At 32.2% G+C, this 24,523-nt stretch overlaps 3 protein-coding genes and 1 non-coding gene across 4 annotated transcripts; 3 read left to right on the top strand and 1 right to left on the bottom strand.

Moving 5' to 3' along the window:
* Positions 1–267: 267 nt before the first annotated feature.
* On the top strand, positions 268–6,066 carry LOC115699218 (uncharacterized). The gene is made up of 3 exons (XM_030626513.2): positions 268–658; positions 2,845–3,219; positions 5,244–6,066. The coding sequence occupies exons 1-3, from the start codon at positions 443–445 to the stop codon at positions 5,766–5,768; spliced, it is 1,116 nt and encodes a 371-aa protein (XP_030482373.2). The 5' UTR covers positions 268–442; the 3' UTR covers positions 5,769–6,066.
* Positions 6,067–6,297: 231 nt separating this feature from the next.
* Positions 6,298–6,378, bottom strand: TRNAL-AAG (transfer RNA leucine (anticodon AAG)). The gene has a single exon. It is a non-coding gene; the product is annotated as a tRNA-Leu (tRNA).
* A 7,468-nt stretch (positions 6,379–13,846) lies between these two features.
* Positions 13,847–16,739, top strand: LOC115699221 (histone-lysine N-methyltransferase ATXR4). The gene is made up of 7 exons (XM_030626517.2): positions 13,847–14,340; positions 14,679–14,734; positions 14,823–14,949; positions 15,030–15,099; positions 15,207–15,386; positions 15,809–15,880; positions 16,294–16,739. Exons 1-7 carry the CDS (start codon positions 13,963–13,965, stop codon positions 16,410–16,412), a joined length of 1,002 nt encoding a protein of 333 aa, XP_030482377.2. The 5' UTR covers positions 13,847–13,962; the 3' UTR covers positions 16,413–16,739.
* Positions 16,740–20,754: 4,015 nt separating this feature from the next.
* Positions 20,755–24,482, top strand: LOC115699209 (fatty acyl-CoA reductase 2, chloroplastic). Its single transcript, XM_030626502.2, has 9 exons — positions 20,755–21,934; positions 22,015–22,118; positions 22,259–22,458; positions 22,572–22,672; positions 22,775–22,985; positions 23,064–23,225; positions 23,309–23,390; positions 23,496–23,893; positions 23,979–24,482. The coding sequence occupies exons 1-9, from the start codon at positions 21,499–21,501 to the stop codon at positions 24,142–24,144; spliced, it is 1,860 nt and encodes a 619-aa protein (XP_030482362.2). The 5' UTR covers positions 20,755–21,498; the 3' UTR covers positions 24,145–24,482.
* Positions 24,483–24,523: the final 41 nt, after the last annotated feature.

Consider the following 24,523-nt stretch of genomic DNA (forward strand, 5'->3'; position numbering starts at 1 on the left):
ATCCATTTTAGATTTTAAATTTACATCTAATTCCATTAATTCATTTATGCAAAACCCCAAAAAAAAAATATTGGAATAATAATAATAGTAATAATAATCACAATCAAATACTATCTTTTTCACGATTTATAATTCTTCTTCAAATTTTCCAAAATAAATCTGACCAAAAAAATTATAAATATCAACTTGAAAGTGACACTGACACAAACCTTCATCTCAAAAAAATTAAAGTGATGTGAACTACACGCGCCAAATCTGCGTGGTGGGTAGACTTGAAAAAAGAAAAGAAAAAAGAAAAAAGAAAAAAAATTGACAATAGAGAGAACAGTCTCTCTCTTTAAGTAGTGTTCTCTTAAGTTTTCATTTGAGTAAAACAGAGACCAAACAGCAGAGATTTTGTTCTTCTTTTCTTTCTTTCTTTTTCATTAGATAAAAGGAAAAAATGGGTAGACTTGCGCCACTTTCAGAGGAACCAACCAACGAAGAAGACGATTCTTCAAATGGCTCAAAGAAAGGAATGCGTCAAACATGGCGGAACTGGATCAAAACCCACATTTCTCTCGTCTTCAACAAGCGTTCTGACCTTAAGATCCTACTCAGTGTTCTGGGTTGTCCTCTTTTTCCTCTCTCTCTTCACCCTGATCACTCTCTTAATGAGGTAACTTAATTACTTTATTTATTTTCTTTTCTCACTATCCAAACAGAAAAATGTTCTTTTCCTGCTAATTACTTTACTTAATACAACTTTGCTATATATATATATATATATATGATTGTTTGGATCGTTTACCTTCCTACTTTGAATAGCTCTTTTTTCTTATCTTCTTACCTTTGCGGTTATTCTTTTTGTTTGCACCAAAGAAATTCAATAAGTTCAGTCATATGAATAGTAGTTTTTTTTTTTTTTAATAAATAAATAAATATTTGTAACTTATATTAATATACACATATATCTATACAAGTTTTTTTTGGGTTTTCCAAGAGAAAGTTACTCGTGTTAGTTAAAGTAACATACAATAGTGATTAGATAGAAACAAAAGGGACTGGTGTTTTCAGTATTTCTCTGGGTTTTGTTTACTCTTTACATAACAGATTAACTCTCAGCTCAGACAGCCTTAAAGTTGCCATAATCAACCCACTGATATAAATATATATATTTAAGTGCAAATATTATTTTCTACCTGCAAATCTCTTACTAATTGGATTCCTGTTTTATTAAATCACAAAATCAACCTTGTATTTTCTAAAGTGGTTAAAACGTTACTCTGAACTTAATTTTTAATAATTTTATTTTTTAATGTAATCAACTTTTAAGATAATTTTGAACGGGACGAATACAAAAAATATAATTATCTTTGTTATAACATCTCTAGATCATATTATTATTAAATTTTATTTTGATAAAAATTCAGTTCAAGGTCCTATTTGTATAATTTTAGAAAATAAAGAGTCCATATTGTCATTTAACAAAATAAAAAATTTAATTAGTAACTTTTGTAAAATATAAAATCTAAAATAATATTTACCCCATATTTAAATAGATTAATAATATGTGTTTTGATTTTGATTCTATAATCACACACACCAACAAAAGAACAAAAAGGTTTTAGTTAGATAACGTCTCATTGATGGTAATTTTCACAATTTTTTGTTTCCTCTGTGTGGAAGTATTATAAGAATTTATTTATCCTTTATTTTTTAAAAGAAAGAAGATAATTTATCTAGCTATAGTTGACTAATGAGTCAAAACTGACTTGGGTATTTGAGGCTACAATTTTTGAAACACTCAAATAATTTACTTGCCATATAGTTTAATACATCAACATGTAGCTCTTATGATTATTAAAAAATATAATAGGGGCAAACTTAAAATGCCTACTAATAAAACTTAGGTCATAGACTCATGTGAAATGAAAGCAAGTGGCGTATGAAAACACATTATTATGACTTGTAAAGTCTAATATAAGTCAAATTAGTTCTTTAGAAAAGAAAAAGGAAATTGATAACACATGTTCTTCTATTTAATATTTAGGCTACAAAGAGAATCATAATGTGTGAAATGATCAAGATTTTGACATTGGAATTCTATTCAAACATATTATTATGGTATGTACTTGTCAAATAAATAAAATATAGAAGAAAGGAGTGTTTAACTATAATCTCTTATTATGATTTTTCAGTTAAATTCTGTGTTTGAAAATATATGGCGAAATATATTTTTTTATAGTATTATTCATTATATTTATCACATATCATGTTTGAATTTTGAACACACTTAATTAATTAGAATATCAAGAATTTTGTTGTATATACTTAAAAATTAATAAGTTTGATATTATAATTATAACAAACATCGCTATAAAAAAAATTAGAAAAAAAATATTCTAGCATGTGTTTTGAGTACGAAATTTAACTAAAAAATTAAAATAAGAGATTAACGGTAATATTTTTTAAATATCGAAATAATAATTATTATCTTTTCTTTTGCAAACAAAAGTGTCTCAAATTAATAAAGATATAAACCTTTAAATCCTCACATTTATGGGGTAGATGAGAGTTTTGATTAGCTTTTAGTATGGTTATCATTATGTAATTAAAAGGGTAGGGCAAAGCTAGTTGCAATTCATTAACTAACAATAACAAGTCTCCACCCAATTTTGGTCCTGGCTAAACAATAAACTTTAAAATACAGTTAGGCAATATTTTATCTTTTAGGCCTTTTTTTTTGCTGGGACTTTTTTCTTTTTCTTTTTTTTTTTTGGTAAAGTTTTTGCTGGGACTTTTAGTTTTAGGCTTATTTATTATTATTAACAAATTAATACATTATGTTTAAATAATAAATAGGTGTCATCCTCGGCACAATACATAATACAACACTTCACAGCTGCCACCGGTTGCCGGAAGCTAGAAGGTACGGTAAAGAACATATTTGTCACCGGAAAAGTGACAATGGCAATGGGGGACCATGACCTCGGCTCGGCTGGCGTCTCGGCTTCTGGAGCCGCCAGTAGTAGTAGTAGTAGTACTAGTAGCACATTTTCTCAAAAGGGCTGTTTTGTAATGTGGCAAATGGTTCCCAACAAGTGGTTAATTGAGCTAGTAGTAGGTGGTCACAAGGTCATTGCAGGTAGTGATGGAAATGTGGCTTGGCGCCACACACCCTGGCTCAGCGCTCACGCTGCCAAAGGCGGTGTTCGACCTCTCCGACGAGCTCTTCAGGCAAGTAATTCCTACCCTATTGGTATAATGCTTCCATTGCTGAGAAATGCTAAACAAAAACATTTAATCAGGATGTTAGTACAAATAAATATCGGAGATTATATACTTAAATTACTTTTAACCCTACCAATAATAACACGTTAAGTAGGATTTTTACCTTCTAAATTTTGACATGTACTAAATAATACTTCTAAAGTTTTTAGACTGTTAAAAATTCTCACCAAACTATTAAAATTATTAGATTTAAAGAATTCTGTCTAATTTCATTTAATTTTACTAATGTGGCAATTATCTATGTACTAAATTATATCCCCTAAATTTTGATATGTACTAAATTATCCCCCTAAATTTTAACATGTATCAAATTGTGTCTCTAATTTTCATCCATACTAGATTTTCTTTAGTAAAATTAAATAGAAGTTTTTAAATTTAACAATCTCAATAAATCAAGAGAAATTTTTTACAACCTAAAAAATTCAAAAAACATAGATATAAAAGTTCAGGACTAAAATCTAAATTAGCCATAATAATATATTAGGATGTTATATACATTTAGGGTGGTGCCTTATAACATTGCTTCTTAATTTCTTTTGTAATTTAGAACTTATTAGCATGTTGAATTGTTTATAGATTAGTAAATTGTTACGTTTCTTAAAAAGTAATTATAGTCCGTACACATTCACCAATAAGATAAAACAACATAGATCTATAGTGGTATGTACATAACTCATATACTGATTCAAGCAATGTATCGACACATATATTGTTGTTTGGTAAAATGGCCCATGTTGTTATTATAAAAATATACTTGTATCTATATATATGTATGTTAATACGACATTGTTAGCACACATTGCAAGTAGAGTGGTTATCACTATTAATAGTATATAATTATAACCATCAAAATAGGATTGCTTTCTCAGAGCAATATAACATATATGGCCATGAAATTGTGTACGGATATGGGGGACCAAATGAAAAGTTTGGAGAGTGACCCATGCTTATGTTTGTCTATTTGCTACATTATTTATTTTATTTTATTGTATTTTTGTTGTTTTCCTCATGGTTTCCCTTTTGTCCAGCAGCCTCAAAAATTATTGGTGGTATATGCGTATAATATATTCTTTATTGCTTTCTTTTTAGTATAAATATATGTATAATACATATTTATAGTTATATATATAATCTTTCATGGTTGGTTGAACTACTGATGGTGATGCTTTGAGCTCGTGAAATTGCATGTTAGGTCAGGAGATATTATGATAATTAAAATAATATTTTTTGGAAAAATAAATATAAGCAAAGCTTATTGAAAATTTGAAACAGTAATTACTTGCATTTTTTTCCTTTCAAATAATGAAATTCCGAGTTAAGGTTCTCAATCTCTTAATTAGATATAATTTAAGCGACACCAAGCTGTAATTTTGTTTAAATAATCAACAATCATTTTTACCAAAAAGATCCAAACTAGATATAATCCACCATAATAAAGTAGTTAATTAATGAATGGATCTTAGATCTTTACCTGCTGCCTGTAGAGTATACCTAATATCTAAATCAAACAAAAGATTAGATATAAATAAAGACTATAACTCTTGAGGTGCTGTCACATTCATAGTTGGCTTCAAGTGCACTTTTTTCTCACTTTCTGATACATTTTGTCCCTATTCAAAATTGTTAATGTAAAGCACTTGACTAAGGTGAAGCTTGGGTTACTTTGATTTCTTATTTTGATAAAAAATTTATTCTCTTAAAGAAAAATTGATTGGTTGGATGTTTATATATGTTATGGACTAGACTGTGATTTGATTTTGATGAGCTAGATAGCATGAAATGCACATTAATGGTCCCCCTTAAAACCAACGAATAATCCTAGCTACCAGCCAAGATTATGGATCTTGTTTCATGGTCCCATGTTCTTGAGGAGAAAGAAACTTTTTTTAAATATATATGTGTATGTTCATTATTTTCCATGTTACTATGTTACCAATGGCTCAAAATTGAGTTGCAATTTGTATAAGCAGGGACTAGACCCTTTGGCAATATCAGCTGTATTTTCCCCAGCACAATTCATAGGCGAAAAGCGAATCTCGGGCGAAGATTGTTTCATGTTGAAATTGTCAGCTGATCAGACGGATCTAGCTGAGCGGAGTGACAGCACAGCTGAGATGATCAAACATGTAATATTTGGTTACTTTAGCCAAAGGAGTGGCTTACTTGTGTTCTTAGAGGATTCTTACTTAACTAGGATTCAATCCCCTGGAACCTACCCTACTTATTGGGAAACCACAATGTCCACAAAAATTGAGGATTATCGAACGGTGGAGGGTGTGATGATCGCCCATTCTGGTCAAACAAACGTGATCATCACACGGTTTGGAGATAATCTAAAATCAGGCCCCGCAATCACTCGAATGGAAGAGATCTGGACCATAGATGACATAGCATTCAACGTTCCTGGTCTCTCAATTGACTGTTTCATTGCTCCTAATGATGTACAGAAACATTACCTCCCTGATGACAATCTTGATTGGAGAAAGTCACTATAGTGTTGATTAACAATGATTGACCATGGTATCTTGATCCAACAGTTCTCATTGGCTTTTGCCTTATCATCAATGCCATAAGGCTTTGACTGAGACACTACTTGTGTATATTTGAGATATTCTAATACTCAACATAGCAACTACTACTACCACTGTGCATCTTTTGGAATGTGTACAAAAAAAATATAAGCAGAACTTTTTTTTCCCTTTGTTACATTAATTTGTATCATTTTCCAAATGTAAAATTTTGCTTCTTGGAAAAAAAAAACAAAAAAACTGTTTGGTAGTCGGACCACATAAATGTGCCATTTCCCAAGTTCTGAACATTGAGTATTATCACTGTTGAAATATCAGCACATTTATTCTTCGATTCAACTCCTGCTAAAAACTATACTTTGGTGGGTCTTTTAAAACAAAGTTAATAATTACTGGAGAACAAAAAATGGTAATTTTCTTGTCAAAATAAAGGTGGTATATTTCCTAATGTAGATTGTAGAAGGAGAGAACTGAATAAAAAATGTACACAGACAAATGTTGAGAGTGGGATTTGAACCCACGCCCTTTCGGACCAGAACCTTAATCTGGCGCCTTAGACCAACTCGGCCATCTCAACTTATTGTCAAACTGTTATTTTCTTAATAATTTGATTTTTAAATATTATAAGACTAAAAGAAGGATAATAATATTTTGGTCGTGTCCCTATACGGGAAACTATTGACTATTTTCCTATGATTAAATTGTGGCATAACCCTAATACTTTTAATTTGTTAATAATTAACCCCTAAAACTCAAATTTTCTTTTCACACTCTCTTTCTCCTCTCTCTCTCTCTCTTTCTTCTTCATCTACTGACTACCACCACCACCATCATCCACCACCCACCATGGTTTACAATTATCTTTTTTCTTTTCTTTTTTACTTTTTTTCAGATCTATTTTTTCTTCGTTGAGAACGAAAGAAGAATGGAGCTTTGGGGTTCTTGGTCATTCATGGCTTCGTTTTCTCACTGATGTCGTTAAATGACCAAGCTTTTTTGGGACATAGGCAATGAAAAGTAAATTCTTTAGAGAATTTGAGATCAAAGATCTAAGAGAGATGAAGTAAATTTTTGGCTATGAAAGTAGCACAGTCTAGACAAGGGATTGTTATCTCACAGAGAAAATATATTCTCGACCTACTAAAAGATACTGGAATGAGTGAATGTTGCCATGAAGATACCCATATTGATCTGAACAAAAACTTTGTGATATTCAGCAAGGCAAACTCGTGGATGTTCAACAATACCAGTGATTGGTGGTAATACCTGTCTCACACTCGTCCTGATATTGCATTTGTTGTGAGTATGGTGAGTCATTTTATGTATCACATATAGAAAATCTACTTTTGGGTATTATACTTATGTATGGGGTAATTTTGTGACTTGGAGAAGCAAAAAATAAAATGTGGTTGCAAGAAGTAGTGCAGAAGATGAGTATAGAGCTATGGCTGACAGGGTGTGTGAGCTTTTATGGATAAAACGTGTGCTTACAGAGTTGAAGTTGCAATTTAGTCTACATATGAAGTTATTTTGTGATAATAAGGCAACAATAAGTATAGCTCACAAACATGCACAACATCACATAACCAAGCATATAGAAATCGATTAACACTTTATAAAAGAAAATTTAGAAGAAGGAGAAGAAGACGATAAAAAAAAAATTAACAACTTAGAGAAATAAAGGCCTTAAAAATAGAAACTGACTAACAATTAATTCTTAGATTTATGGTAACAACCTAAGACCAACTTTACACAATTTAATTCACATCTAGAATGTGTAACAGAGGCATTTCTGAGTTTCTATAACTCATTATTTGGAAGAAAAATGGAAGGGGGAAGGTTGTCAAGCGTTCTCTCATCAAAACAATTCCTATCATTTCAAATTATCATTTCAATACATTGATAAGGATGTGAAGAATGCAACTTTGGAGATTCTTGGGAACAAATTACCCGCTCCAAATAGATTTAGTAGCTTTTTCTATTAGGATAATTGGGAAGTGGTTGGCAAGGATATTGGTGAAGTTGTGTTTTCCTTCTTACAATCAAAGAAGTTGCTCGAAGAGATCAATGCAACAACACTATGTTGGAATTTATTTTACCATGATCTTAGTTCTACCCACAAGTATGTTGTTTAACACCCTAAATATGAACTTTCTAAAACGATAATTAAACACATATAAAGTTAAAAAAACCTTACATTAATGGCAGCGGAATAATGTCTCCTTCCACTTAGATCTCTAACCCTTGTATCCTTTCTGTCGCAGAGTATTATCAACATCTGAGCCCGAATGTCCTTCTCTTTGCGTGTGATCCTTCACATCTTTGTGTGTGATCCTTCACAGTCTTCCAATCTATGATTGAGGTACCACTTGTTGTGTGTGGGCACAACTCTATCAGTAAGGGGTTCAAAATTGTGAAGAGGAAAAGAGAGAGAGAGGTAGGGTCGGCTATAGAGAGAAAGTGGAAGGCTCAGTTTTTCTGAAAAAGGCAATCTTTGATTTTCTGACAATTTCACTTTCTATTTATAGGCAACTACTAGGTTTAGGTTACTGATTATTTGGCATTAAAATAATAAAAATATTATATGGAAAAAGCTTCTCAAGTGGCCGGCCACAGGTGTTATTGGGCCTTACTTGGATTTTGCAGTTTTCACAATTTTTATTTCTATTTTCTCAAAAACGCCAATTTTCTAATTCTAACCATTTAAATGCCAAAATTAATTATTTAATAACTAAAATAGATTATTAAATAATATTGTCATTTAATATAATTATTAATTAGACTAGACATATAGAGTCTCTTAATTAATAAATAAACATAGAATCTCTTTTCTTTACAATTTCACTCCTGCTCAGTGAAAATTCATAAATTAGACATAGTCTAACTTTAGAATTATAATTGATTAATTATAAATCAATTATTGAGTCTTACAAGCAGTATGGTCTTAACTAGAATGGGGACCATGGATCTATATGCTGAGCTTCCAATAAGTGAACCAAATTTACTAAGTAAATCCCTACTTATTAATTCCTCGTTGAATCTACTCTTAGAACTTAGAATTACACTCTCAGACTTATATAGAGCATTCTATATGTTTCACAATATAGATATGCTATCTCATTTAACCATTGTTATAATCTTAATGTGATCAAAGATCCTCTATATAGATGATTTACATCGAGATGGGATAAATTTACCGTTTTCACCCCTCAATGTATTTGGCCCCTTAAAACACTTAGCTACCTGTAAATGATGTTTTAGTGATCTAAGAATTAGTCACTGAAACAAGAGCTCATCTATTTACTTCTATTTAGCTAAGCTCGAAGGGAATCATCACTTGACTTCTATACACCAAATAGGTTATAGATTCCATATTTATGTTCAGCGCTCCCACTCAATCATACTATCATGTTCCCAAAATATACGTATCACCCTGACCCAAAAGTAGGCTTAACTAATAAATCAAAGAACATGAATAACACTCCTAAGTTGAGCCTAAGCATATCAGGATTTAGATTCTTTTAATCTAAGATCAACTACTGATATTGACTTGGAAAGATACAACGATAAGTTTATAATATCTTAACTAAGTTCAATATCGGTCCAGTCCAATGTATACTCCATACATTCAAAACTAGTATACTTTACCAATGTCCTGGAAAGAACATAACACTTACTCCAAATGTAAGTACACATCATCGCTGATTATCACTTCAGTGTAAATCCAAAACACTGATGAAACATGGACTTAGTCTTTTGAATCATATAATCACAATCACATTCCACTGTGTTGACAATACTGTAATTGTGAATAAATATATGTTCTGGACTTAACAGACTTTGTGTATATATATATTAAACATATTAAACCATAAGCATGAAAAATTCATGCAAACATAATCACTTCAAATTTCTTATATTGATAACTAATCAGATTGTAAAGGGTTTTATTTAGGATACAAAACCCAACACACTGATGTCTTTGATTATGAAAGGTAATTGTCCTGACTCAATTTTATATCTTTGACCAATAGCTCATTTACAAAATTGCAACCAAGCTTATTTGTTCCAGATTGAGAAATGGTGCTTCTGGATTTCATTTTTAAAAATCAAAGTAGGTTTGTCGAAGGTCTATAATATAATGGTTTGTTAAGATTTGGTGCACCATTATGGAAGGAACAACACAAAGCCAAATTGTATGATAAAGCTAGGCTTGAAGAAAGTGTATGACACATTAGCATGAGACTTCATTGAAGAGATGTCAACTGATTTTGAGTTCCCCGAACATATTATCCAGTTGATTATGTTATTTGTAAGAACTCCAAAATTCAATCTCATGTTTAATGGGACTATGCACAGGTTCTTTGAGGCAAAAAGGGGTTCGAGACAAGGTGACCTGATGTCTCCTCTTCTTTTTGTCCTTAGAATGGAATACTTATCCCAAGTTATGATGAAAGTAGACTCCAAAGAAGATTTCAAGTCCTATGAGTGGTGTGAGACACTGAACTTGAATTATTTGTGTTTTAAAGGTGATGTTTTATTATTTTTTTCATGGAGAATTTATCTCAATATACAGTATGCTTTAGGGTTGAAAATCTTCTCTCATACCTCGGGTCTTCTACCCAGTGAAGCCAAGTTATCCATTTATTGTTGTCAAATGAGTGAGCATGATGTATAAAGTGTCATTGAAATCTTAGAATTTAGCAACAGCAATCTCAAAAAGGTTGACAACAACTTAATGTGATTCATTACTGAAAAAGATGGTAATTCGAATAAGAGTTTGTAGTTCAAAAAATTTGTCATATGCGGGGAGGGCCACTTTAGTGACTCGATCTTTTTTTTATACACGCTCATATTAGTCACAAATCATGATACTTCTAAGAAAAGTGTTGCAGCGAGTGAATTCAGGTTATAAGAGTTTTTTTATAGAAATGTCTAGCTGAAACAAATGGTCCTGGTTTAGTATCTAGGGATGACATGTGTAATCTAAAGAAGGAAAGAAGAATGGGATTTAGAAGGATTCAAGAATGGAATGAAGCAGCAATATAAAAGTATGTATGGACAATTGAATTGAACCAAGATACATTATGGGTCAAATGGGTGAATGCAGTATATATAGGAGATAGAGATTAGAGAACACACAAAGGATCATCAAATATCAGTTAGTACTGGAGGCAAGTGGTAAAAATCAAAGACAAATTTAACAACTTACCCTCTGCTATAGATTTTACAAAGCCAAATCAAATTACAGATGGTTATCAAGCTCTTTATTCTCCAAAACAATGAGTTTATTGTCAAGGAGAGGTGTGGAACAAGCTTTCACTTCTCAAACATAGATTTATACTTTAGCTTGCAATATTGGATATATTGAGACTTAAAGGAAGATTTTTTAGATTCAATATCATCTGAGATGAAGAGTGTCCACTATGTGAATCACATTAAGAGGTAAATGAACATTTATTCTTTAATTGCCATCTGAGTTCTTATTGTTTGGAAGAGATTAAAGGTTAGCTGGAATGGAACTCTGCTGCTAATACAGTAGCAGGTCTATTGAGATGGATGAGGAAGGAAAAAGATAGCAGGTTTCGAAGGCATGTCTTTGCTATGGCACTTGTTGTACTAGTTTATCAAGTGTGGCATTGCAATGAGGCTATATGGAATTTAAAAGTACACACAACAGAGACAATTGTAAAAGGGATACAATATGATGTAAAGAATATACTTAGAAGTGTTATGCCTAAGAAAGTATCTAAAGTAGATATTGAATAGTTTGGAAAACTGTAATACGTTCATGCCATGATTGAAATTGTGTTGTTTTGATGTAAATGATGTTTAAGTGGTAATATACATATTCATTTTACCTAAAAGAACAAAAAATAACAAATAAAAAAAAGGAAGTTAGTTTATTATTTTTTTAAAAAAATAACCTATATACTATATGGTAAGTCTATAGTACACTCTCCTAAAGGGGTATTTCAGTAGAACCCCTATATTTTTTAGCATACAAAAGAATTTTTTAGTCAATTTTTTTTTATGATCGTCTACGTAATAGTTACTTAAGACTATTTATAAATTTTTAAAATTTTTTAAGTAGTTTACAAAATCAAAAATAAGATTTACATATTTTGTTGCACACACGACCATTTTTCTTATACGAGTGGTAAGTAATTGTTTAAATCTAATTTTTTTTTTGAAGGAAAAGAAGCCCAGACCAACAACAACAAGGACCCTCACAGAGAGGAAGGCAAGTCCTGAACAGCTAAAGGACTAGCAACACAGGGAAGCACCCCGGTCCAACAAGCAGACACTTTAAACTCTAAAGCATACTTAGCGATACAATGAGCAAAAAAGTTCGCATCTCTACGCTCGAAACTAAGACTACAACCAATCAAAACAGACCTCAGTTTATCAATATCCAACAGGATACTATCAACATCTCTACAACCCTTAGAATTAGAATAAATAAGTTGAATAGCAACCAGACAATGAGACACAATAAAGACGTCCTGCAACTTGGGCTATGCCACCAATTGTAGTCTCGATCTAATCGCAGCAAGCTCCGCTGCCAAAGGAGATAAAAGTTGCTACCAATACTCCATCTTTGCCAAAGAACCCTGCCAAGATGGTCCCTAACAACTGTACCAACACTGCTTGACTACAAGCTTGTACAAACACCGACATCAACATTTAATTTTAGCTTGTTGAATTCAGGTGATCTCCATCTTTGGGACGCCTTCGGATCCTTTAACTTGTGGCTCTTTGAAGACAAAGCAAGAAAATCACCAAGAAAACTCAAACACTACTCAATAGTCATATCTGCCTCGGGAGGGATTCCCCATGAATCCATTTATTTCTGCAATTCCATAAATGCCAAGAAATAACATCAAACAAGCCAAACTCCTTCAGAGACAAAGACGATCTCATGAATTCAAGGAACTCCATTGGGTCGTTTGAGCCCCGGTCCTTCAATTTGTTCCAAAATCCACTCTTTTTTTAGGTTGCTAATGTCGCAGAACACTTCAAAATAGCATGAACATTATCCTCAATAGCACTCCCACCACATCTGGTACAATTTGAACAAATTTGAATCATCATGTAGTAAGTGGAAATCACTTTAGCTACGACTTTGATTAAAGTTTCTTTCCCTGCTGCTGAGAATAAAGACCCTTTCCATCCTCTTAATTTATTCCACACTTTGTTCTTAATGTAGTCAAAGATATCTTTCTTTCTTCTCTCCACAAAGGACGGTAACCCCAAGTAAAAGCCATGGTTGTCCACAATTCTAACCCTAAGGATATCAGCTAAAGCCCTTCTTCTTTCCATGGGAACAACTGCCCTTCTTCTTTCCATGGGAACAACTTTCCCAAAGGACAACTCTGATTTGTTGAAATTAATAAGTTGGCATGAGGCTTCCATATATTTGAGTAAGACCGTCTTGAAGCATTGGCAATCATTTTCATTTGCATCCTAGAAAATCAAGTTGTCATCTGAAAAAAAAAAAATGAGAAATCGATAGACCATTCCTTCCAAACTTTAAGCCATTAATGTTCCCATTAGTCCTCTACTGAATCAAACTAGAAAAAACTTCAGTACAAAATTAAAAAAAAAAAAAAAAAAAAAAAAAAAGAATGAGACAATGGGTTATCTTGTCTAAGCCCACGTCTCGGAATAATATTGCCCCTAGCTTCACCATTCAACAGAATTGAGTAGTTCACCATAATCACACACCCCATAATTTTCTTAACCCATCTCTCATCATAGCCAAGTTTAAGCATAACTTCTTCAATGAATCGCCATCCAACTTTATTGTAGGCTTTGGTTATGTCGAGCTTCAGAATTTTTTGATACTGTAAACTATTTATAATTTTTTTAAAAATTTATGGTCTAAAATAGCTAGAACGTATGCGATCATGAAAATAAATTAGATTAATTTTGTTTTTAAATGACAAAATCTGTTGAAAGTCTAATAGAATGATCCTATGAAGGGGATCTACTTAAATTTCATATACCATCTATACTATAATACATAAGCTTAACAATAAATAAACAGTCGGGTTTCTAAGGGGTCGGGGCGGACCCGCCCCGAGAAAGTTTGACAGGAAGGAAATCCTCTTTAGTTTCTGGGAATCGAATAGTCAAACTCAAAGGTGTTGACTTAAAAATGTCAAACTGGACCTTGCTCCGCCACAGCCGTAGCTGTCTTTCGCGGTTTAAAACGCAGCGTTTTCAGAAAAATGCACCTCTAGGATCGTCATTCTCCACCTCCGACGAGGCCCAAGCTGACAATGAGATTCCAGTCCAAGCAGCACCGCCGCCGGTCCAGGTCCAGCTCACGGAGTCATCCGGCCGAGGAGTTTTCGCTACTAGGAGAATTAGCGCCGGAGAGCTCTTACACACGGCTAAACCCCTCGTCTCTTACCCTTCTCTCTCTACCATCCAAAGTGTCTGTTATTTCTGTCTCAAAAAGGTTAAAAATTCTGCAGTTGATCAATCTCCAAGTGTTGCTTTTTGCAGTGAGAAGTGCGAAGAACAAGCTAAGGTACTGCCCACCATGTGTTTGATGTTTTGTTTCACAGAATATTATTGAATACCTGCTTAAATATACTAAGTTACGTATGAGTTGAATTCAAATTTTTCTCTTCCAATTAGTTATATTTGTGCTTCTGTACAGTACTTCCATTTTGGTATCATTAAGTCATGAATGTATTTAGTTAGTGGTTTTCTTTCTCTAAGTTCAGATCTTTCCACAAATGACTTTTGATTTGTAAAGAATGAGGTCTGCTTAATTTTTCACCAGAGCTTCTGAAATGGATTATGGGTCTTCATATTTAGTCACACAATCAGCTTTATTTCAAACTTTGTTTAATTTTTTTTCAGTCTTTCCTTGGTGTCGAGGGCAAAGCAGATTGGGTAGATTTTAATGACTATTGCCGGTAATGAAATCTTCTTCTTTGTTATTTGTGTGAAAAACAAACTCATATTTTCTTGTTGTTTTAATATTTAACTAGTCTCATTGTAAAGGTCTCATGGTTTAAAATATCCACTCCTAGTAAAGCGGTTTGCATGTATGGTCCTATCAGGAGCCACATCTGCTGACCTTCTCGACATACTTCAGCCTGCTATGTTGTCTCCTCGGATGATTTCAGAGGTCAGTGGCATAGTTATATCTCTTCAACCATGATTTACATTACTTTTCTGTGCCCATCGTAAATTTGTCATGAATTTCAGATGGAAGAAGGCTTTGATATCCTGAAGAGTGCTTTCAAAGTGGCAAAATTTCCTGATGAAAAGATGGCATGTATCCTCTCAATGGCTGAAGTTTAATGTGATTTTTTGCCCTTTTACTTTTTAGCTTCATTGTTATGTATCACTGTTTTAGAAATCACTTTCCTTTAACGTTTCAAGTTTTAACCAAGCAATGGTACACTGGAATTCTGGCACGGATTCGAATTAATGCGTTTCGAATTGAGTGTGCTGGAGGACTTTATGAAGATCTTCTCCAAGCTGCTGCAGCCTCTGTAGAAGCTGAAGGTGCTGTAGGAAATGCCGTTTATATGCTTCCTTCGTTCTATAATCATGACTGTGGTAAGTAACTAAGTTCTTGCCTTTTAATGTAATAAGTAAAGACTGCATTTGTTTCTTCCTGTTTCTGATTATTGACCAAAAATTTTGTTTATATTATTGTGTCTAAGAAAGAAAAAACAAATAACAAAAGCAAAAGAAGCATATGTAATCAATTTGTTTGGGGTTCATTCAAATTTTCGGAACTAATATGGTAGAGGGGCAATTTTTGATTATTATGAAGTATATGTAATCAATTTGTTTATACACTTTTGCTACAAATTAATAATAAATTGTTAATAGACTTTCCTTGGGGAAAAAAAACATTTGGTATCCATAATTTCCGAGATTAACTATATGCTACAAGGAAGCAAAACTGGTCCTGAGTTCTTTCTGAAAAACCTGTCATAGTCTCTTATTCGAATTGTCTGGTATTTTCACTACAGATCCCAACACCCACATCATATGGATAGAGAGTGCAGATGCGAAATTGATGGCTCTGCGTGATGTGGAGGAAGGTTTGCCTCATGTGTATTAGTTTATTTTCCTTTTTCAAATGCTCTTTTTCCTTCGAATTGAAAGTTTGTCCTGACAGTCGCTTATGCTTTCTCCTTAACATCCCCTTAACTGTTGGTGAATTTGAGTGAACAAAAAAAGGAAAAAAAAAACAGTTTTATTATCAAATAATTAGTAGAGCGACTGAATAGAAATACAAATAGCTACATTATGCTATCTTTCGTGTGAATAACTCTATGAAGCTCTTTGTTTAGTGAAGCAGTTTGCTGCTCACCACTGTGGTTCACACTAGAAATAGCTAATATCGTACTAAGAATTCATCAACACCTATCTATCTATTGACTCATTTGATTAGCGTACTTTGTAAATCTATATTTCTAAGGATATCTAATTGTGGATTTCTTTTCTTTTGCAGGTGAAGAGCTTCGGATATGCTACATAGATGCTAGTATGGATCGCGATGCTCGTCAAACTTTCCTGTCCCAAGGGTTTGGTTTTCATTGCACTTGTCTAAGGTGTATGTCTGGTGATTAAAATGTGTTTCAAAGAGAAAGACTTTTGTATTCGTGGGGTTGGGAGTGGGGATGAGGCTTTTATCGGCATTGGCTTTTCTCTTCAGTATATTTTGAGTGTTTTTTTTAGGCATAATAGAAGAAAGAGAGATCTAGGAGCTCCCTTTGGGATCCTTGCTTTCAACATGTTGAGAGATTTAATGATTTCCCAATGTTGAGTATCAAACTTGGTTATGGTCCTTTGAAAACTACAGTAACCACAGAACAAGATCTCACAAAAAACAATCCAAAGACAAATATAGTGATGTCCCTAGCAAACTTTGAAATAAGATATGACTTGGTTTGGCAATGCTTATACATACATTAAAATCACTTATTTCATAAATTTTCTACCTAAAGTTTATAGGTTAATATATAAACAAGCGTATTAAAAAGAAAATTTACACCACATATTTATAAAAAGGATAATGAAAGCTAGAGAGGGCAGCTTTTATCTTGACTTCCTAATACAATAAGCTTGAATAAAACCACTTTGTTGGATTTTCTTAAAAGAAAAAGTTCATAAGCGCATTTAATTTAGAGATGCTACTAAAACAAGGGTGTAGGCTGGTAACATTTCAAGATAGCTTGGTTAGCAAAATTATCAAAGCACGGTATTACCATAATGGAGATTGTTTATTTGTTGTGTTAGGAAACAATTCAAGCTTTATATGGAAAAGTATTTTTGAAGCTCAATCTATTCTCAAAGCATGTGGTATTTGGAGTGTTAGGCCCAAGTATAGAGGTGTTGCATCAGCCTTACTCTCAAGATCATTTTGTCATATCTAGTCATTCTGCCTTAAATGAGAGAGAGATTTAATATTGAATATTCCTATAAGTGCTTATGGTGAGGATCAATGGAGTTGGGCTCGGGAACTTTCTTGCGAGGCGCTCTTATTTTTCGTCATTTCGTATTTTTTATGACTATTTGTTATGGAAGATTTATCTTTCCAATAAATTGCAATATTTCCATTCAAAAAAAAAAAAAAAAACTTAATTCCTTAAATAAGAATTAGATGGTTTGTCTAATATTGAGGTTAATGTTCTGGTTTTTGTAGAAAGCTTTGGAACTTAAAACTTCCTCTAAAGGTGAAAATTTTTCTTTAGTGTACTTCAACTTCAAGTCTTCCTACCAATGTCCTACTATTGTCAGAAAGGGTAAATTTTGGTAGGTCGTATAAGGGTTGTATTGTATTAAATAACAAATAATACTATCTTTGGATAAAATATTATATTGTATTAATTATTACGACTATAAATTTTAACACAATGTGAGTCGGATATGGGATCCGAGTCCATGGGGTCGGATATGGGGTTCGGGATTTAGGTCTCAGTCCAGGTCCAAGTTCAAGTCCCGGTTTGGGTCTAGGGTCCAGGGTCTGGGTCCGAGGTTCGAGTCCAAGTCCGGGGTCTAGGTTCAGGTTCGAGTCCAAGCCATGGTCGGGATTGGGATGGAGTTTATTGTGAAGAAATTATAATTTTACATAACCTATTAGTACAAATCAATACCAAACATAGTATTCTATTAAATAATATTAATATAATACAATACATTACAATCTAACACAATACTATACAATGTTGTTTACTGAGTTTTTTGGAAAACTAATATTAAATAGAAAAGTTAAAAGAAAATATAACTCAGAGTTTTTACGTGGTTGGGGCGTCAACGAGCCTTACTCCATAAGTAAATATTATTAAGTATTTTGCTTGAAAAACTTAAAGGAAAGGATTACCATAAGTATGAGCACTCTATTCTTTGCCTGAGCAAGTGAGCCAAGATTTTCCAACCATTTGCATGAAGGTTTCAATGAGTATTTATAGTGTTGTAAAAGTCAAACTAGTTACCATTTTCTCTCTAATAGGGAGTTTACAAATAATATATTGACTTTGGACTTATATTGTGAAATTAAATCAAAAAATATTAATTTTCACACTAATTCAATTTCTCACTAATGTTGAGACCAAACTTATCAAAATTAAATACTAATTTAGACACTAAATATGTCTAAATGATGCATCAATTATTAGACACCAAACATGTCTAAATATCACATTTAACTTTAGACATTAAACATGTCCAAATTACACTTTATTTTAAGACACTAAGTATGTCTCAAATATACTCATTCTTAGTTTTAGACACCAAGCATGCTTAAACTAATCATATTGGAGTATCATCCCCACACTTTCAGATTTCATTATCAAGATAATATTTTGTATCTTGATTTAAAATATCTAGAAGACCACTTTGCCTCTATACTCTTTTTAATTTCTTTCTTGAAATTATTTTTACAAAATTTTGACACTAAAATTTCTCATATGCACAACCAAAATTGATTTAGAAATTTTAATTTAAAATCAAATAAATTAATCAACAATATCTCAGCACATTTTGATTCAATTTGTGGCTCACCCTATATTTCTACCATAAAGTGAAAATTTAAATTTACTTTAAAATAAAACATCTACATTTTATTTTAATCTCAACATATAATCTTTCAAGATAATCTCTTAAAATAGCACTTTTGTGGATTATTCTCTTTCTCTTAATTAAAATGATTCTTTGATCACTTTAAAAATATCAAACTCACATCACTACTCACAGAATAATGGAATTATTTCCATCCATTATCTTAAGATTATCTCCCTATTGAGATTAGCCCAAAATTATAATAAATTTAACAAAATTTTCATCAATTTTTTATACACCAAATTAATTTTTTAAGACTCAAAATTGCTTCTTTAATTTTGTCATCTTTTTTTACATTTTTAAATCTACCATGATTCACTTACTTTGAGTCCAAAATTGTTCTTTCACTTTATGGCTCATTTTATAAGTTTGGATCCACTTGATCCATTTCACAAGTTTAAAAGATTTAACTTCTAATAAGTTAATCTTTCCTTATCTCATCAAATTGAAATGGTTATCTTCTTAATTTCTCACAACATCCTACATAAAATATGTGACTATGAAAGTCATTTTTTCTTATCTTACTATATAAGATGTTCATCGTTAAATGAAAAATAAATTCAAAAAATCTTTTATTCACAAAAGATGATGATTTTTAATCATCGTCACTATTATTATCATATACACTAAATATGATAAGTTATATATACATATATTATTAGACATCAATATTATATATTACTCTCATGTATTAAATAACTCTTAAATTTTATGCTAATTAATATATTATATATGTCACTACAAAAAACAGCTATTTTTAGTGATAATTTTTTAGTCACAACATAAATTTTTTTGTGACAAAATGTGACTTTTGGTCACAGCAAAAAACTACTTGTGACTAAAACATAGTATTCAGACACAAATTGTCACTAATTTACTTTTAGTTACAACAAGTATTGTGACTAAAACCACATTTTGTCACCACAAATTGTAATTTTTGTGACTAATACATTTAACTACGGACTTTTTAGTCACAACATAGGAATGATAATTAATAATTATTCACAACTTTTTTACTTTTAATCACAAATTTTGTTGTAACGAAAAGTAAGATTTTTTGTAGTATGTTACTATCATTTCACATATAACATACATATAATATATATGTATATATATTAATTAATTACATAACTATACATACCTCTCACTTATAATATATATACACTTTAATATACATATATAATATATATTATATATACATGTCATCTAAATATATATAATATAAATCACTCATGATATATATTATATATCTCACATATATATATATAAATATGTTGTAATCTTAAAACTATACACAATAAAACTAAACTAGGCATAAGTTCTTAGAGTCTTTTTTAAGGATTTCTTTAATAAAGTGTAATAGGATCCATGAAAAATTAATAAACAACCATAAAATGGCATTTGAATATTATTTATTATTTATAAATAAATATAATATTTTTTTTAATGTATATTATATGTAATTGAATTTGATCGGTTTTTAATTAGATTTTAAAAGTGTCCTATAATAACAGATTCAATTCAATTAGAATCGAACAATTTACCTCTAATCTAATTTTTCATAATTGAATTAGATTGATTCGGTCTAATTAGATTAATTTGAAAATTGCCCACCCATTATAATTAAACATAAATAAGTACATAGATTTTTTCAATGAAAAAAGTGGGTGGCTATATAATATTTTTGGTGGTATGATTATTATGAATTTACGATGTTTTATTATTACAAGATTATTGTGCCTAAGAAAACCTAATCCTTATTAATGCATACATAATAAGTCAGAGGCTGCAATCTAAACCGAAAATGTCTCCACAGTTCAGAGAACACTCTGAACTCTCTCTACTCACTTCTCCCAAAAAAAAAAGTTGAAACATATGGTTTAACCACTCAAAGATTGCTGACCAAAATAACATGTAATTTTCATGATAAAATTCATAAATAATTTACATTTACCAATAATAAAAAAAAAATTATAAGCACAAAATCTTGTTATAAGAGTCCATCTATCTAATAATCTAGCCAGCCAATGACACCAAAATCAATTCCAACACTCACACCCTTTTTCTTCCCCTGTTTTTATTGCATTAAATTATGTGAGTTACTAAAAAATCCCACATCGGCAAAGAAGTCTGATCAACGGAGTCAAATAAAGAGAGTTCCCGCCATCTTAGCCGTTGGTGGGTAAGTATGATACTTACCTCTCTAAAAGGTGGCAAAAAGAGAGCCTTTTTGGTCATCAAAACAAATCTCTCCTATAAATCTCACTATTCTAATTCACCTAATCCTCATCTTATTTCATCAATCTTCTTTTACATCCAAACCCCACCTTCCTTTCTTTCTTTCTTTCTTTCTTTTCTCTTCATAACCAACCAAACTAAACTAAACCCATCTCTTATATTTTAGAACTCAGTTAGTTTACTTGCTTTTTTCACTTTGTGTTTTAGCTAAACTCTTCAAACTAAGTCAAGCCCAATTTTTATCTAAATCACATAAAGTTTGTCACCCTTATTTTTTTTTTTTACTTTTTTCTTTTTTCTTTTTTTCTTTTCTTTCTTCATAAACTTTTTTTTTCCTACTTCACTCCCACTTAGTTTTATGATCATGGGAGCTTTGTTCCTCAACTCTTCTTCTTCCATTTCCCCTGTTGTTCTTGCAAGAGTCCCCGAAAAGCGCGGCTGCAGCCTCTCAAGGAGGAACAATTTCAGCTTGGTGCGTTGCCAAGGTGGTGGGAATGTCATAAAGACTATTGGATCATTCTCTTCTGTTTTGAGTCCAAGAGCAGCTGCAGCAGCTGCCTCTTCTGCAATGAGCACTGATCATGGAGCTGCTGTGGTTGTGGAAAATGGGAGCTTGGTTTTGTCTCCCAATGGGAAAACTCAGGCAGAGAATGGCATTGCAGTCAAGGAATTGGTCCCATATGGAGGATCACAATCAAACTCTTCATTGGAAATGCATGATGGTATTGGAATTGTAAGTTTTCTCAGAGGAAAAAGCTTTTTTGTAACTGGTGCAACTGGGTTTCTTGCTAAAGGTACATTTCTACATTATACTTCCATGTTATATATATTATTCTTATATGAAAGGTTTGTGATCCTTGTTAAAATATTGCAGTACTAGTAGAAAAAATACTAAGGACAGTTCCTGATGTTGGTAAGATATATCTGTTGATCAAAGCCAAGAACAAGGAAGCTGCTATGGGAAGGTTGAAAAATGAAGTATGTCTTTTTATTTGTTTGGTTTTGGGGAATGATGTGTCTTCAAAACCAGCTTCACCAATGAATAATTGATTTTGTTTGCTTAGTGTTATACTCTTTTGGCTCTAAAAGCTTAGTTCTAATTTATTATTGCACTTTAGATCATAAACACAGAGCTGTTCAAGAGACTCCAGAAAACTTATGGAAAATCCTATCAGTCATTCATGTTGAGCAAACTAGTTCCTGTAGTAGGCAATGTATGTGAATCTGATCTGGGATTAAGTGGCGATATAGCCGAAACTATTGCGAAAGAAGTAGATGTCATTGTGAATTCTGCAGCAAATACAACATTTGATGAAAGGTTATGCCTTTTCTTTGATTTTTGTTTCCCTTTGAGACAAGTTATGGTGCTCATAAGAAAATTTCAAGGCTAACAAGTTGGAATTGTAAGTACTAACTACTTTTCTTTGTTAGATATGATGTTGCTTTGGCTATAAACACAAAAGGGCCGTGTCACCTTATGAACTTTTCTAAGAATTGTAAGAAACTAAAGCTATTCATGCAAGTATCAACAGGTACATATAAATGTTTTTTTGTTATGGCCTCTTCAAATGTTTACTAGACAGCAAAATTGAATGAGTTTTTTTTCTTCTTCTTCTTCTTCTTCACATACACAGCTTATGTAAATGGACAAAGACAAGGAAAGATTATGGAAAAGCCATTTCGTATAGGAGAAACCATTTCAGGGGAGAACTTTGTTTCTGAAACCCCACCAGGATTACTTCCCATACTTGATATTGAAAAAGAAATAGAGCTGGCTTTTAACTCAAAGGAAGATCTAGAAAACAATGCTTTGACACAAAAGATGAAAGGGTTGGGTTTAGAAAGGTAATGACTAATGAGTTTTTCTCTTTTTATTACCACACAAGACCTTAGAGTTGTATAATAGTTGGCCATTATAATCAGGGCTCAACAATATGGATGGCAAGATACTTATGTGTTTACAAAAGCCATGGGAGAAATGATGATTGATAGTATGAGGGGAGATGTACCAGTAGTCATAATGAGACCTAGTGTCATTGAAAGTACTTTCAAAGAGCCATTCCCTGGATGGATGGAGGGAAATAGGTACATTCCCATAATTGCAAAATTGCATTTATTTTCTTCTAAGTTTTGAGATAAGGCCCTCATAAACTCATCTCTTCTTATAGGATGATGGATCCAATAATTTTGTACTATGGAAAAGGACAGCTGTCAGGTTTCCTAGTGGACCCCAATGGAGTACTTGATGTGGTAATTAAATTGTTCATTCATATGTTTTTTTAGATCCTTTTTCTGTTTTGAGATAAGCTAAGAATGTACTAAGGATCATCTTTTTCTTAACTTGGCTATTGGCAGGTACCAGCTGACATGGTTGTTAATGCAACCTTGGCAGCCATGGCAAAGCATGGATTGGCTCAAAAACCAGATATCAATGTTTACCAAATCGCTTCTTCGGTTGTGAACCCTCTAGTGTTTCATGACCTTGCTAGACTACTGTATGAACACTATAACAACTCACCATGTGTTGATCCTAATGGTAGGCCAATCCATGTTCCTTCCATGAAGCTATTCAACTCAAAGGAAGATTTCTCTGAACACCTTTGGAGAGATACTGTCCAACGAAATGGGTTATTAACTATGGCTTCCTCAAATAAAAAGCTGTCTCAGAAACTTGAAATCATTTGCAGAAAGTCAGTGGAGCAAGCAAAGCACTTAGCTAACATTTATGAGCCATACACTTTCTATAATGGAAGGTAAGATGATTACATTTACAATTACAACCACATTAATCATATCATATGGATAGATTTTGATACTAAGAACTGTACTTGTATCCAGGTTTGATAACAGCAATACACAAAGACTAATGGATATCATGTCAGAGGAAGAAAGGAGGAAGTTTGGGTTTGACGTGGAGAGCATTGATTGGTCAGATTACATCACAAATGTCCATATTCCTGGTCTAAGAAGGCATGTCATGAAGGGTAGAGGGATGCCTAGCTAGCTTCTTTGAATCACATATCAAGTCCTGCAAATGTCATAAATGAATGTTGCTTCTTTCTTTTTATTAAATATTTTCTTTTACTTTTCTTTTTTTCTTCTTCTTCTTCTTCACATCACACCTATAAAGGTATAAAAGGCAAAAGAAAAAGTGGTTGCCTTTACTTATGTGTAATTTATATATATCTTATCAAACTTCTGTGATCATGGTGCTCCTTCAGTTCTTGTAAATCTTATTGAGGATCTGGGGAGTTGTTTGGATTTCTATAAACAATAACAAGTTCTCCTCTATATGTGTACTAAAGGAAAGTAAATATATTACATGTTTGTGTGTTTGGTCAATTTTTACAACTACTCTCATACACACTATATATATAACTGGC

The sequence above is a fragment of the Cannabis sativa genome, chromosome 8, assembly GCF_029168945.1.
Source record: "Cannabis sativa cultivar Pink pepper isolate KNU-18-1 chromosome 8, ASM2916894v1, whole genome shotgun sequence".
Classification (NCBI taxonomy): Eukaryota; Viridiplantae; Streptophyta; class Magnoliopsida; order Rosales; family Cannabaceae; genus Cannabis; species Cannabis sativa.